At 49.6% G+C, this 14,741-nt stretch overlaps 1 protein-coding gene across 3 annotated transcripts in view; it reads right to left on the bottom strand.

The window, feature by feature from the left end:
• Positions 1-14,741, bottom strand: part of dpf3 (D4, zinc and double PHD fingers, family 3) — a 50,999-nt gene that overhangs the window by 14,709 nt on the left and 21,549 nt on the right. For all 3 annotated transcript variants that reach the window (XM_036984636.1, XM_036984637.1, XM_036984635.1), the window contains exons 4-6: positions 4,928-5,061; positions 4,581-4,673; positions 3,441-3,513 (exon numbers count right to left, since the gene is read on the bottom strand). In XM_036984636.1, coding sequence (XP_036840531.1) covers positions 3,441-3,513; positions 4,581-4,673; positions 4,928-5,061 — 300 coding nt within the window. The remainder of the gene's footprint in view (positions 1-3,440; positions 3,514-4,580; positions 4,674-4,927; positions 5,062-14,741) is intronic.

The raw sequence follows: 14,741 nt of genomic DNA, 5'->3' as shown, positions 1-14,741 counted from the left end.
TTGTCTGTGATACCCAGAAACCATAGTGACAGCAGGTTAGGTTGTCTGTAATACCCAGAAACCATAGTGACAGCAGGTTAGGTTGTCTGTAATACCCAGAAACCATAGTGACAGCAGGTTAGGTTGTCTGTAATACCCAGAAACCATAGTTGACAGCAGGTTAGGTTGTCTGTAATACCCAGAAACCATAGTGACAGCAGGTTAGGTTGTCTGTAATACCCAGAAACCATAGTGACAGCAGGTTAGGTTGTCTGTAATACCCAGAAACCATAGTGACAGCAGGTTAGGTTGTCTGTAATACCCAGAAACCATAGTGACAGCAGGTTAGGTTGTCCGTAATACCCAGAAACCATAGTGACAGCAGGTTAGGTTGTCTGTAATACCCAGAAACCATAGTGACAGCGGGTTAGGTTGTCTGTGATACCCAGAAACCATAGTGACAGCAGGTTAGGTTGTCTGTAATACCCAGAAACCATAGTGACAGCAGGTTAGGTTGTCTGTAATACCCAGAAACCATAGTGACAGCAGGTTAGGTTGTCTGTAATACCCAGAAACCATAGTGACAGCAGGTTAGGTTGTCTGTAATACCCAGAAACCATAGTGACAGCAGGTTAGGTTGTCTGTAATACCCAGAAACCATAGTGACAGCAGGTTAGGTTGTCTGTAATACCCAGAAACCATAGTGACAGCAGGTTAGGTTGTCTGTAATACCCAGAAACCATAGTGACAGCGGGTTAGGTTGTCTGTAATACCCAGAAACCATAGTGACAGCAGGTTAGGTTGTCTGTAATACCCAGAAATCATAGTGACAGCAGGTTAGGTTGTGTGGTAACATCACAGTGACTGCAGGTTAGGTTGTCTGTAATACCCAGAAACCATAGTGAAAGCGGGTTAGGTTGTCTGTAATACCCAGAAACCATAGTGACAGCAGGTTAGGTTGTCTGTAATACCCAGAAATCATAGTGACAGCAGGTTAGGTTGTGTGGTAACATCACAGTGACTGCAGGTTAGGTTGTCTGTAATACCCAGAAAACATAGTGACAGCGGGTTAGGTTGTCTGTAATACCCAGAAACCATAGTGACAGCAGGTTAGGTTGTCTGTGATACCCAGAAACCATAGTGACAGCAGGTTAGGTTGTCTGTATTCCCCAGAAACCCCAGTGACAGCGGGTTAGGTTGTCTGTGACAGCAGGTTAGGTTGTCTGTGACAGCATCGTTACAACACTACAGAAACATGCGTTAGCTCAGCTGATGGTCAAAGATCATTCTTCCCCAGCAACTTGATAACAAACCAGCAGATACCGTAAAGTTATGTTAGCGCCATGCAAGCTTGCTTTGGTCTAAGAATGCAATAATCATATGCTTATGCAATTAGTAAGCATAATAGCGACAGATTGCTTAGATTGGTTTAGCTGGTAGCCAGATGCATTTCTACTTTAGCCTTGGCTATTGTTAGCCAAAGCAGAAACAGAAAGACAACCAGGGCCCCATTCAGGAGGGTGCAACAGACACATCTTGTATCTTACATCCTTCTGTATTCTACATTTTAAATATAAGCATATCTGTTTATAGGCCTGGATGTGGTGTAAACTTTGAACCCGTCTGAACGTGACCCCCATGCTAGCTCAAATCAAACAAACCCCGGTAGTCCCTGATCTTGTCGTTAAGAGAGAAGCCACACGGAGAAAAGAGGACACGCGCATATCCAGATACCCGAGTCGGCAGTTTTTGACTCATGCTTTTGTTTGTTTCTGTCTGGAAAGGAAGGAACAGAGCACACGAAAAGAAAAAGAACAAAGAAAGAAAGAAAAACAACAAAAATAAGAGTTTCATTCAAAGAGGCTATAATATCTCATGATATGAGTACCAGGTCCTCCCATGTTTTCATTGAGGTAGAAGTAGCATGCTATGCTAACGTCCGACATGCTAGAGAGGGAACAGAGGCTTCTCTCACCCCAAGGAAAGTCAAATAAGGTTATTGATCTGAAGCTACACTATATATACAAAAGTATGTGGACACCACTTCAAATTAGTGGATTTCAGCCACACCCGTTGCTGACAGGTGTATAAAACCGAGCACACAGCCACGCAATCGCTATAGACAAACATTGGCCCGTCCTGAAGAGCTCAGCGACTTTCAACGTGGCAGGATGGCACCTTTCCAAACATGTCAGTTGGTCAAATTTCTGCCTTGCTAGAGCTGCCCCGGTCAACTGTAAGTGCTGTCACTGTGAAGTGGAAATGTCTAGGAGCAACAACGGCTCAGCCGCAAAGTGGTAGGCCAGACAAGCTCACAGAACGGGACCGCCGAGTGCTGAAGCGCATAGCGTGTAAATATGGTCTGTCCTCGGTTGCAACACTCACTACCGAGTCCCAAACTGCCTCTGGAAGCAACGTCAACACAAGAACTGTTCGTCGGGAGCTTCATGAAACGGGTTTCCATTGCAAAGCAGGCGCACACAAGCCTAAGACCACCACGCGCAAAATGCCACGTGTCGGCTGGAGTGGTGTAAAGCTCGTCGCCATCGGAGTAGTGGAAACACGTTCTCTGGAGTGATGAATCACGCTTCAAGATCAGGCAGTCCGACGGAAATCTTAACGCTACAGCACACAATGAAATTCTAGAAGATTCTGTGCTTCCAACTTTGTGGAAACAGTTTGGGGAAAGCCCTTTCCTTGTTTCAGCAAGACGATGCAACCGTGCACAAAGCGAAGTCCATACCAAAATGGTTTGTTGAGATCGGTGTGGAAGAACTTGACTGGCCTGCACAGAGCCCTGTCCTCAACCCCATCAGTCACCTTTGGGATCAATTGGATCGCTGCCTAATCGAGCCAGGCCAACATCGGTGACTGACCTCACTAATGCTCTTGTGGCTGAATGGAAGCAAGTCCCTACAGCAATGTTCCAATATCTAGTGGAAAGCCTCCAGAAGACTAGGGGCTGTTGTAGCAGCAAAGAGGAGGAACAACTCCATATTAATGCCTGACATTTATGGAATGTGATGTTAGACGAGCAGGTGTCCACATACTTTTGGTCATGTAGTGTATCTTAACCATGTCCAGATACAGACAGACCTTGATAACAGTAAGATAATAGAGAACAGTGAGACTCAATAACAGGTAATTTCCTGTTAGAAGTGGGATTCAGAAAAGTTAAAGAGTCAATCCGTGGCGCAGAATATCTGTGTTGTAAGCTTTCCGATTGAGCCGACGTCGTTTGCGACCGCGGGAACATTAATCGCGCCATTAAGCAGATCTTCAGCACTACGGATTGAATTGAGTTAAAAAAAAGTTTGAACTCAAAATTTGGTTCATAATATTCCGATCAGGAACCAGCTACTCTGGTCTCGGCCTGTCATCAATCTAACCCTGTTACCCGAAAAGACGCCATTCACAATCTTACAGGAGATGTCTGTTGTTGTTGTTGTATTTTGTCTTACTGTCACAGACGTAAGGTTTATCCACATCATCGTTGGTAGCAGCTTCTGTCCTCCTGCGACTGGACCCTCTGCCCTGTGAAGAAAAATACATGATGTCACACCACACTAGACCTCTTTCGCTCTCTCTCTCTCTCTTTGCCAAAGCAAGTGAAATAGATAATGAACACACGTGAAATGAACAATATAAAATGAACAGAAAATATTACACTCGCGAAAGTTCCAAAAAGAATAAAAGACATTTCAAATAAATATGGGTTGTATTTACAATGGTGTTTGTTCTTCACTGGTTGCCCTTTTCTCGTGGCAACAGGTCATACATCTTGCTGCTGTGACAGCACACTGTGGTATTTCACCCAGTAGATATGGGAGTTTATCAAAATTTGTTTTGTTTTCAAACTCTTTGTGGGTCTGTGTAATCTGAGAGAAATATGTGTCTCTAATATGGTCATACATTGGGCAGGAGGTTAGGAAGTGCAGCTCAGTTTCCACCTCATTTTGTGGGCAGTGTGCACATGGCCTGTCTTCTCTTGAGAGCCAGGTCTGTCTACGGCGGCCTTTCTCAATAGCAAGGCTATGCTCACTGAGTCTCTACATAGTCAAAGCTTTCCTTAATTTTGGGTCAGTCACAGTGGTCAGGTATTCTGCCACTGTGTACTCTCTGTTTAGGGCCAAATAGCATTCTAGTTTGCTCTGTTTTTTTGTTAATTCTTTCCAATGTGTCAAGTAATTATCTTTTAGTTTTCTCATGATTTGGTTGGGTCTAATTGTGCTGTTGTCCTGGGGCTCTGTGGGGTCTGTGTTTGTGAACAGAGCCCCAGGACCAGCTTGCTTAGGGGACTCTTCTCCAGGTTCATCTCTCTGTAGGTGATGGCTTTGTTCTGGAAGGTTTGGGAATTGGTTCCTTTTAGGTGGTTGTAGAATTTAACGTCTCGCCTGGATGTTGATAATTAGCGTGTATCGGCCTAATTCTGCTCTGCATGCATTATTTGGTGTTACATTGTACACAGACCCCTCACAACCATAAAGGGCAATGAGTTCTACATGTGATTCAAGTATTTTTTTTCCAGGTCCTAAATTGGTATGTTGAATTTGATGTTCCTTTTGATGTCGTAGAGGACCCTTCTCGGGGGGCTTCCTCACCCTTCCTTTCCTCTGCTTCCTCTTCGGAGTGTCCACTTCAAAGTCATCGTCGTCATGGAAACCGTCCCCATTCTCGTCTGCTTCCAAGACCCTCTACAGACGAGTAAACACAGGAGGGAGGTAAAAAGGGGAGGAGATGAGAGGAGGAGGAGTGACAGAGGAAAGAAAGTAGATATTTGACACAATTTACAAATCAGGAATTCTCTGCGTTTCCATCGTGACAGTTTAAAAGTGTGATCTTGTATGTAAAGAAATGTAACATTATTGTATTTGGTTGCATGATATGTGCCAATAAGGCCCATCTACTGTTGCCCCTTTGTGTGTGTGTCCCTTCTCTCTTGCCGTACCTGTATCTCCAGAAGGGTCTCGTCCTCCTTGATGATGTCTTTCTTCTTCTCCAGTAGCCCCTCCCCTCTGAGCAGGGTCTCCAGAGCTGTGGCCTCTCCTGGGGAGGGCTCCTTCTTCGGGGCCAGCTCTGCCTCTGGGGGGGGGGGGGGGGGGGGATTGACTATCGTATAAACCAAGCACACATCTTCCAGACGACCAGTTCACACCAGTGATATAAACAATGCCTTGTGTTTTGGTTATGTTAGCGGTTAGCCAGCCCTGCACTGATACCTCTGTGTGTGTGTGTGTGCGTGTGTGTGTGTGTGTGAGAGAGAGAGAGAGAGATCATAGAGCACCAATGGCCAGTCTCCTTCCCAATGCTGTTTCTTATTGGCCTAAACCAAGGGGGGGTTGTGTCAGAGTCAGAAACAATACAACATGAAATACGCCAGGTTCAGGGGATAAAGGAGGGATGAGGGGAGAGGAGAAGAGGTTCAGGGGATAAAGGAGGGATGAGGGGAGAGGAGAAGAGGTTCAGGGGATAAAGGAGGGATGAGGGGAGAGGAGAAGAGGTTCAGAGGATAAAGGAGGAGAAGAGAAGAGGTTCAGGGGATAAAGGAGGGATGAGGGGAGAGGAGGAGAAGAGAAGAGGTTCACGGGATAAAGGAGGGGAGAAGAGGAGAAGAGGTTCAGGGGATAAAGGAGGGATGAGGGGAGAGGAGAAGAAGAGAAGAGGTTCAGGGGATAAAGGAGGGGAGAGGAGGAGAAGAGGTTCAGGGGATAAAGGAGGGATGCGGGGAGAGGAGAAGAAGAGGTTCAGGGGATAAAGGAGAGATGAGGGGAGAGGAAAAGAGGTTCAGGAGATAAAGGAGAGATGAGGGGAGAGGAGAAGAGGTTCAGGGGATAAAGGAGAGATGAGGGGAGAGGAAAAGAGGTTCAGGGGATAAAGGAGGGATGAGGGGAGAGGAGAAGAAGAGAAGAGGTCTGGCTGTTTTCTTTACTCTGTTTATTTTTGTATCACCGCCACCAGAGATCAAGGTCTCAGACCTCCTCCCCCTCTTCTTCTAACCTCCCTTCTCTTCTTCTAACCTCCTCCTCTTCTAACCTCCCTCATCCTCCTCTTCTAACCTCCTCCTCTTCTATCCTCCCTCTTCTTCTAACCTCCCTCCTCCTCCTCTTCTTCTAACCTCCTCCTCTTCTAACCTCCTCCTCCTCTTCTTCTAACCTCCCTCCTCCTCCTCTTCTTCTAACCTCCTCCTCCTCTTCTTGTAACCTCCTCCTCTTCTAACCTCCCTCCTCCTCCTCCTCTTCTTCTAACCTCCTCCCCCTTCTCTTCTAACCTCCCTCCTCCTCTTCTAACCTCCTCCTCGTCTTCTTCGAACCTGCTCCTCCCCCTCTTCTTCTAACGTGCTGCTCCTCCTCTTCCTACAGTCAAATAAATATATTCTTTCCATCTCTATTCACTTGTCTATTTGCATGCAGTACCTCACTCTCTATTTATCTCTCCCTCTCTCTCTCTTTCCCCCCTCTTTCTCTTTCATTTCCGTGGAGACATACTGAGGAGTGAGAGGATAATCTCTGCTTCCTTCCTGTTGTATAGTTTATAATAAAGAAGATAGAGGGATGAAGGGAGGATGCATCTGTTATTAATAGCAGAAGCAAGGTTAATCTTCCCTCTCTCTCCCTCACTCCATTTCTTCCCTCCTCCCCCTCTCTTTGTGTCTGCTGTAGCTAGGTTGACTTTGACGAGACACATCCTCCCGCTCTGCCTCCGCCTTCCCCTAGCTCTCCCCTCCCTTCCTCCCTCCTTTCCCCTTCTCCCCCTCCCTCTGCTGTTGTCCCCTGAGAGAGGGGGAGGAGGGTAGCAGAGCAGAAAGCAATGAGGTAGCTAGCTACAGATTACTCATGCTGTGTATCCCTCCTTCAGCACCTTTATGGCTCTGTACTGTCACTCAACCCAATAGGACCGGGGCAGAAAGGAACTGGATGGTCTAAAGCCCCTCTCCTCTCCTCTCCTCTCCTCTCCTCTCCTCTCCTCTCCTGTTCTCCTCTTCTGTTCTCCTCTGTTCTCCTCTGTTCTCCTCTCCTCTCCTCTCCTCTCTTCTCTTCTCCTCTCCTCTCTTCTCTTCTCCTCTCTTCTCCCCTGCCCTCTCCTCTGTTCTCCTCTCCTCTCCTCTCCTCTCCTCTCCTCTCCTCTCCTCTCCTCTCCTCTCCTCTCCTCTCCTCTCCTCTCCTCTGTTCTCCTCTCCTCTCTTCTGTTCTCCTCTCCTCTCTTCTGTTCTCCTCTCCTCTCCTCTGTTCTCCTCTCCTCTGTTCTCCTCTCCTCCCCTCTTTTCCTCTCCTCTCCTCCCCTCTCCTCTGTTCTCCTCCCCTCTCCTCTGTTCTCCTCCCCTCTCCTCAATTCTCCTCTCCTCCCCTCTCTTTTCCTCTCCTCCCCTCTCTTCTCCTCTCCTCTCCCCCTCTCCTCTCCCCTCCTCCTCTCCTCTCCTCTGTTCTCCCCTCCTCCTCTGTTCTCCTCTCCTCTCCTCTCCTCTGTTCTCCTCCCCTCTCTTCTCCTCTCCTCCCCTCTCTTCTCCTCTCCTCTCCTCTGTTCTCCCCTCCCCTCCCCTCCTCCTCTCCTCTCCTCTGTTCTCCTCTCCTCTGTTATCCCCTGCCCTCCTCCCCTCTCTTCTCCTCTTTTCTTCTCCCTCCTCCTCTCCTCTCCCCTGCCCTCTTCTCCCCCCCAGACAGGAACCACTGAATAAACACGGTGCGAATCCTAAAGCCCAGGAGAGGTACTGTTACATTCCTGTCTCTTGTTATTATGATTCATATCAGTAGTTCAGTCAGAGTACTGTTGTCAGGGTACTGTTGTCAGGGAACTGTTGTCAGGGTACTGTTGTCAGGGTACTGTTGTCAGGGTACTGTTGTCAGGGTACTGTTGTCAGGGTACTGTTGTCAGGGTACTGTTACATTCCTGTCTCTTGTTATTATGATTCATATCAGTAGTTCAGTCAGGGTACTGTTGTCAGGGTACTGTTGTCAGGGTACTGTTGTCAGGGTACTGTTGTCAGAGTACTGTTGTCAGAGTACTGTTGTCAGCTTACTGTTGTCAGGGTACTGTTGTCAGCTTACTGTTGTCAGGGTATTGTTGTCAGCTTACTGTTGTCAGCTTACTGTTGTCAGCTTAGTGTTGTCAGCTTAGTGTTGTCAGCTTAGTGTTGTCAGGGTACTGTTGTCAGGGTACTGCTGCCAGCGTACTGCTGCCAGCGTACTGTTGTCAGGATACTGTTGACAGGGTACTGCTGCCAGCGTACTGTTGCCAGAGTACTGTTGTCAGAGTACTGTTGTCAGGGTACTGTTGTCAGCTTACTGTTGTCAGGGTACTGTTGTCAGCTTACTGTTGTCAGGGTATTGTTGTCAGCTTACTGTTGTCAGCTTACTGTTGTCAGCTTAGTGTTGTCAGCTTAGTGTTGTCAGCTTAGTGTTGTCAGGGTACTGTTGTCAGGGTACTGCTGCCAGCGTACTGCTGCCAGCGTACTGTTGTCAGGATACTGTTGACAGGGTACTGCTGCCAGCGTACTGTTGCCAGGGAACTGTTGTCAGGGTACTGTTGTCAGGGTACTGCTGCCAGCGTACTGTTGTCAGGATACTGTTGCCAGGGTACTGCTGCCAGCGTACTGTTGCCAGGGTACTGTTGTCATCTTACTGTTGTCAGGATTCTGTTGCCAGGGTACTGCTGCCAGCGTACTGTTGCCAGCGTACTGTTGTCAGGGAACTGTTGCCAGCGAACTGTTGTCAGGATACTGTTGCCAGGGTACTGCTGCCAGCGTACTGTTGCCAGCATACTGTTGTCAGGATACTGTTGCCAGGGTACTGCTGCCAGCGTACTGTTGTCAGCGTACTGTTGCCAGCGTACTGTTGTCAGGGTACTGTTGCCAGCAAACTGTTGTCAGGATACTGCTGCCAGGGTACTGTTGCCAGCGAACTGTTGTCAGGGTACTGTTGCCAGGGTACTGCTGCCAGAGTACTGTTGTCAGCGTACTGTTGCCAGCGTACTGTTGTCAGGGTACTGTTGCCAGCGAACTGATGTCAGGATACTGTTGCCAGGTTACTGCTGCCAGCGTACTGTTGCCAGCGTACAGTGTACTGTAATGCTCCCACTGGGCACAGACTCCAATTCCACATGGAAACATCGTTAAATCAACTAGTGGGTGCCAAATAGCACCCTATTCCCTTTTTAGTGCACTACTTTTGACCAGGACCCATAAGGCTCTGTAGGGAATAGGGTGCCATGTAGGGAATAGGGTGCCATGTAGGGAATAGGGTGCCATGTAGGGAATAGGGCGCCATGTAGGGAATAGGGTGCCAAGTAGGGAATAGGGTGCCATGTAGGGAATAGGGTGCCATGTAGGGAATAAGGTGCCATTTGGGACAAAACCTTAGTAGTATGGCCTGCAGTCACTCAACCACAGTTACTTTGTCTGTCTGTCTACATGAGGTAAACAAAAGGGAGGGTGGAGGTAGTGTTTCCATACCTACCATTGGGGAGGGTGGAGGTAGTGTTTCCCATAGCATTGGGGAGGGTGGAGGTAGTGTTTCCCATAGCATTGGGGAGGGTGGAGGTAGTGTTTCCATACCATTGGGGAGGGTGGAGGTAGTGTTTCCATACCATTGGGGAGGGTGGAGGTAGTGTTTCCATACCATTGGGGAGGGTGGAGGTAGTGTTTCCATACCATTGGGGAGGGTGGAGGTAGTGTTTCCATACCATTGGGGAGGGTGGAGGTAGTGTTTCCATACCATTGGGGAGGGTGGAGGCAGTGTTCCCATACCATTGGGGAGGGTGGAGGTAGTGTTTCCATACCATTGGGGAGGGTGGAGGTAGTGTTTCCATACCATTGGGGAGGGTGGAGGCAGTGTTTCCATAGCATTGGGGAGGGTGGAGGTAGTGTTTCCATACCATTGGGGAGGGTGGAGGTAGTGTTTCCATACCATTGGGGAGGGTGGAGGCAGTGTTTCCATACCATTGGGGAGGGTGGAGGCAGTGTTCCCATACCATTGGGGAGGGTGGAGGCAGTGTTTTCATAGCATTGGGGAGGGTGGAGGTAGTGTTTCCATACCATTGGGGAGGGTGGAGGCAGTGTTTCCATAGCATTGGGGAGGGTGGAGGCAGTGTTTCCATAGCATTGGGGAGGGTGGAGGTAGTGTTTCCATAGCATTGGGGAGGGTGGAGGTAGTGTTTCCATACCATTGGGGAGGGTGGAGGTAGTGTTTCCGTACCTACCATTGCGGAGGGTGGAGGTAGTGTTTCCATACCATTGGGGAGGGTGGAGGTAGTGTTTCCGTACCTACCATTGGAGAGGGTGGAGGTAGTGTTTCCATACCATTGGGGAGGGTGGAGGTAGTGTTTCCATAGCATTGGGGAGGGTGGAGGTAGTGTTTCCACAGCATTGGGGAGGGTGGAGGTAGTGTTTCCATAGCATTGGGGAGGGTGGAGGTAGTGTTTCCATACCATTGGGGAGGGTGGAGGTAGTGTTTCCACAGCATTGGGGAGGGTGGAGGTAGTGTTTCCATAGCATTGGGGAGGGTGGAGGTAGTGTTTCCATAGCATTGGGGAGGGTGGAGGTAGTGTTTCCATAGCATTGAGGAGGGTGGAGGTAGTGTTTCCATACCATTGGGGAGGGTGGAGGTAGTGTTTCCATAGCATTGGGGAGGGTGGAGATAGTGTTTCCATAGCATTGGGGAGGGTGGAGGTAGTGTTTCCATAGCATTAGGGAGGGTGGAGGTAGTGTTTCCATAGCATTGAGGAGGGTGGAGGTAGTGTTTCCATACCATTGGGGAGGGTGGAGGTAGTGTTTCCATAGCATTGGGGAGGGTGGAGGTAGTGTTTCCATAGCATTGGGGAGGGTGGAGGTAGTGTTTCCATAGCATTGAGGAGGGTGGAGGTAGTGTTTCCATACCATTGGGGAGGGTGGAGGTAGTGTTTCCATAGCATTGGGGAGGGTGGAGGTAGTGTTTCCATACCATTGGGGAGGGTGGAGGTAGTGTTTCCATAGCATAGGGGAGGGTGGAGATAGTGTTTCCATAGCATTGGGGAGGGTGGAGGTAGTGTTTCCATAGCATTGGGGAGGGTGGAGGTAGTGTTTCCATAGCATTGAGGAGGGTGGAGGTAGTGTTTCCATACCATTGGGGAGGGTGGAGGTAGTGTTTCCATAGCATTGGGGAGGGTGGAGGTAGTGTTTCCATAGCATTGGGGAGGGTGGAGGTAGTGTTTCCATAGCATTGGGGAGGGTGGAGGTAGTGTTTCCATACCTACCATTGGGGAGGGTGGAGGTAGTGTTTCCGTACCTACCATTGCGGAGGGTGGAGGTAGTGTTTCCATACAATTGGGGAGGGTGGAGGTAGTGTTTCCATACCATTGGGGAGGGTGGAGGTAGTGTTTCCATACCATTGGGGAGGGTGGAGGTAGTGTTTCCATACCATTGGGGAGGGTGGAGGTAGTGTTTCCATACCATTGGGGAGGGTGGAGGTAGTGTTTCCATACCATTGGGGAGGGTGGAGGTAGTGTTTCCCATAGCATTGGGGAGGGTGGAGGTAGTGTTTCCATAGCATTGGGGAGGGTGGAGGTAGTGTTTCCATACCATTGGGGAGGGTGGAGGTAGTGTTTCCCATAGCATTGGGGAGGGTGGAGGTAGTGTTTCCATACCATTGGGGAGGGTGGAGGTAGTGTTTCCATAGCATTGGGGAGGGTGGAGATAGTGTTTCCATAGCATTGGGGAGGGTGGAGGTAGTGTTTCCCATAGCATTGGGGAGGGTGGAGGTAGTGTTTCCATACCATTGGGGAGGGTGGAGGTAGTGTTTCCATAGCATTGGGGAGGGTGGAGATAGTGTTTCCATAGCATTGGGGAGGGTGGAGGTAGTGTTTCCATAGCATTGGGGAGGGTGGAGGTAGTGTTTCCATACCATTGGGGAGGGTGGAGGTAGTGTTTCCATACCATTGGGGAGGGTGGAGGTAGTGTTTCCATACCTACCATTGGGGAGGGTGGAGGTAGTGTTTCCATACCATTGGGGAGGGTGGAGGTAGTGTTTCCATACCATTGGGGAGGGTGGAGGTAGTGTTTCCATAGCATTGGGGAGGGTGGAGGTAGTGTTTCCATACCATTGGGGAGGGTGGAGGTAGTGTTTCCATAGCATTGGGGAGGGTGGAGGTAGTGTTTCCATACCATTGGGGAGGGTGGAGGCAGTGTTTCCATACCATTGGGGAGGGTGGAGGTAGTGTTTCCATAGCATTGGGGACGGTGGAGGTTGTGTTTCCATACCATTGGGGAGGGTGGAGGTAGTGTTTCCATACCATTGGGGAGGGTGGAGGTAGTGTTTCCATAGCATTGGGGAGGGTGGAGGTAGTGTTTCCCATAGCATTGGGGAGGGTGGAGGTAGTGTTTCCATACCATTGGGGAGGGTGGAGGTAGTGTTTCCATAGCATTGGGGAGGGTGGAGATAGTGTTTCCATAGCATTGGGGAGGGTGGAGGTAGTGTTTCCCATAGCATTGGGGAGGGTGGAGGTAGTGTTTCCATACCATTGGGGAGGGTGGAGGTAGTGTTTCCATAGCATTGGGGAGGGTGGAGATAGTGTTTCCATAGCATTGGGGAGGGTGGAGGTAGTGTTTCCATAGCATTGGGGAGGGTGGAGGTAGTGTTTCCATACCATTGGGGAGGGTGGAGGTAGTGTTTCCATACCATTGGGGAGGGTGGAGGTAGTGTTTCCATAGCATTGGGGAGGGTGGAGGTAGTGTTTCCATACCATTGGGGAGGGTGGAGGTAGTGTTTCCATACCTACCATTGGGGAGGGTGGAGGTAGTGTTTCCATAGCATTGGGGAGGGTGGAGGTAGTGTTTCCATACCATTGGGGAGGGTGGAGGTAGTGTTTCCATACCATTGGGGAGGGTGGAGGTAGTGTTTCCATAGCATTGGGGAGGGTGGAGGTAGTGTTTCCATACCATTGGGGAGGGTGGAGGTAGTGTTTCCATAGCATTGGGGAGGGTGGAGGTAGTGTTTCCATACCATTGGGGAGGGTGGAGGCAGTGTTTCCATACCATTGGGGAGGGTGGAGGTAGTGTTTCCATAGCATTGGGGAGGGTGGAGGTAGTGTTTCCATACCATTGGGGAGGGTGGAGGTAGTGTTTCCATACCATTGGGGAGGGTGGAGGTAGTGTTTCCATAGCATTGGGGAGGGTGGAGGTAGTGTTTCCCATAGCATTGGGGAGGGTGGAGGTAGTGTTTCCGTACCTACCATTGTGGAGGGTGGAGGTAGTGTTTCCATAGCATTGGGGAGGGTGGAGGTAGTGTTTCCATACCATTGGGGAGGGTGGAGGTAGTGTTTCCATACCATTGGGGAGGGTGGAGGTAGTGTTTCCCATACCATTGGGGAGGGTGGAGGTAGTGTTTCCATAGCATTGGGGAGGGTGGAGGTAGTGTTTCCATAGCATTGGGGAGGGTGGAGGTAGTGTTTCCATAGCATTGGGGAGGGTGGAGATAGTGTTTCCATAGCATTGGGGAGGGTGGAGGTAGTGTTTCCATAGCATTGGGGAGGGTGGAGGTAGTGTTTCCATACCATTGGGGAGGGTGGAGGTAGTGTTTCCATACCATTGGGGAGGGTGGAGGTAGTGTTTCCATAGCATTGGGGAGGGTGGAGGTAGTGTTTCCATACCATTGGGGAGGGTGGAGGTAGTGTTTCCATACCTACCATTGGGGAGGGTGGAGGTAGTGTTTCCATAGCATTGGGGAGGGTGGAGGTAGTGTTTCCATACCATTGGGGAGGGTGGAGGTAGTGTTTCCATACCATTGGGGAGGGTGGAGGTAGTGTTTCCATAGCATTGGGGAGGGTGGAGGTAGTGTTTCCATACCATTGGGGAGGGTGGAGGTAGTGTTTCCATAGCATTGGGGAGGGTGGAGGTAGTGTTTCCATACCATTGGGGAGGGTGGAGGCAGTGTTTCCATACCATTGGGGAGGGTGGAGGTAGTGTTTCCATAGCATTGGGGAGGGTGGAGGTAGTGTTTCCATACCATTGGGGAGGGTGGAGGTAGTGTTTCCATAGCATTGGGGAGGGTGGAGGTAGTGTTTCCCATAGCATTGGGGAGGGTGGAGGTAGTGTTTCCGTACCTACCATTGTGGAGGGTGGAGGTAGTGTTTCCATAGCATTGGGGAGGGTGGAGGTAGTGTTTCCATACCATTGGGGAGGGTGGAGGTAGTGTTTCCATACCATTGGGGAGGGTGGAGGTAGTGTTTCCCATACCATTGGGGAGGGTGGAGGTAGTGTTTCCATAGCATTGGGGAGGGTGGAGGTAGTGTTTCCATAGCATTGGGGAGGGTGGAGGCAGTGTTTCCGCAGCATTGGGGAGGGTGGAGGTAGTGTTTCCATAGCATTGGGGAGGGAGGAGATAGTGTTTCCATAGCATTGGGGAGGGTGGAGGTAGTGTTTCCATAGCATTGTACACAGACAGATTTGGACTGTAGTCTGTCTGTCTGCCTGTCTGCCTATCTGTCTGTCTTGGTCTGTCTGTCTGTCATGGTCTGGTAGTCTGGGGTCACATGGTCTGGTAGTCTGGGGTCACATAACTATCTCTTATCCGGTTCCCCTACTAGTCTTCATAACTATCCCTTATCCGGTTCCTCTACTAGTCTTCATAACTATCTCTTATCCGGTTCCTCTACTAGTCTTCAAAACTATCTCTTATCCGGTTCCCCTACTAGCCTTCATAACTATCTCTTATCCGGTTCCTCTACTAGTCTTCATAACTATCTCTTATCCGGTTCCTCTACTAGTCTTCATAACTATCTCTTATCCGGTTCCTCTA

Source organism: Oncorhynchus mykiss, chromosome 8 (assembly GCF_013265735.2).
Source record: "Oncorhynchus mykiss isolate Arlee chromosome 8, USDA_OmykA_1.1, whole genome shotgun sequence".
Taxonomy (NCBI): domain Eukaryota; kingdom Metazoa; phylum Chordata; class Actinopteri; order Salmoniformes; family Salmonidae; genus Oncorhynchus; species Oncorhynchus mykiss.
Note: the sequence above shows the minus strand (reverse complement) of the source record. Positions and strands in the feature narration are given on the sequence as shown.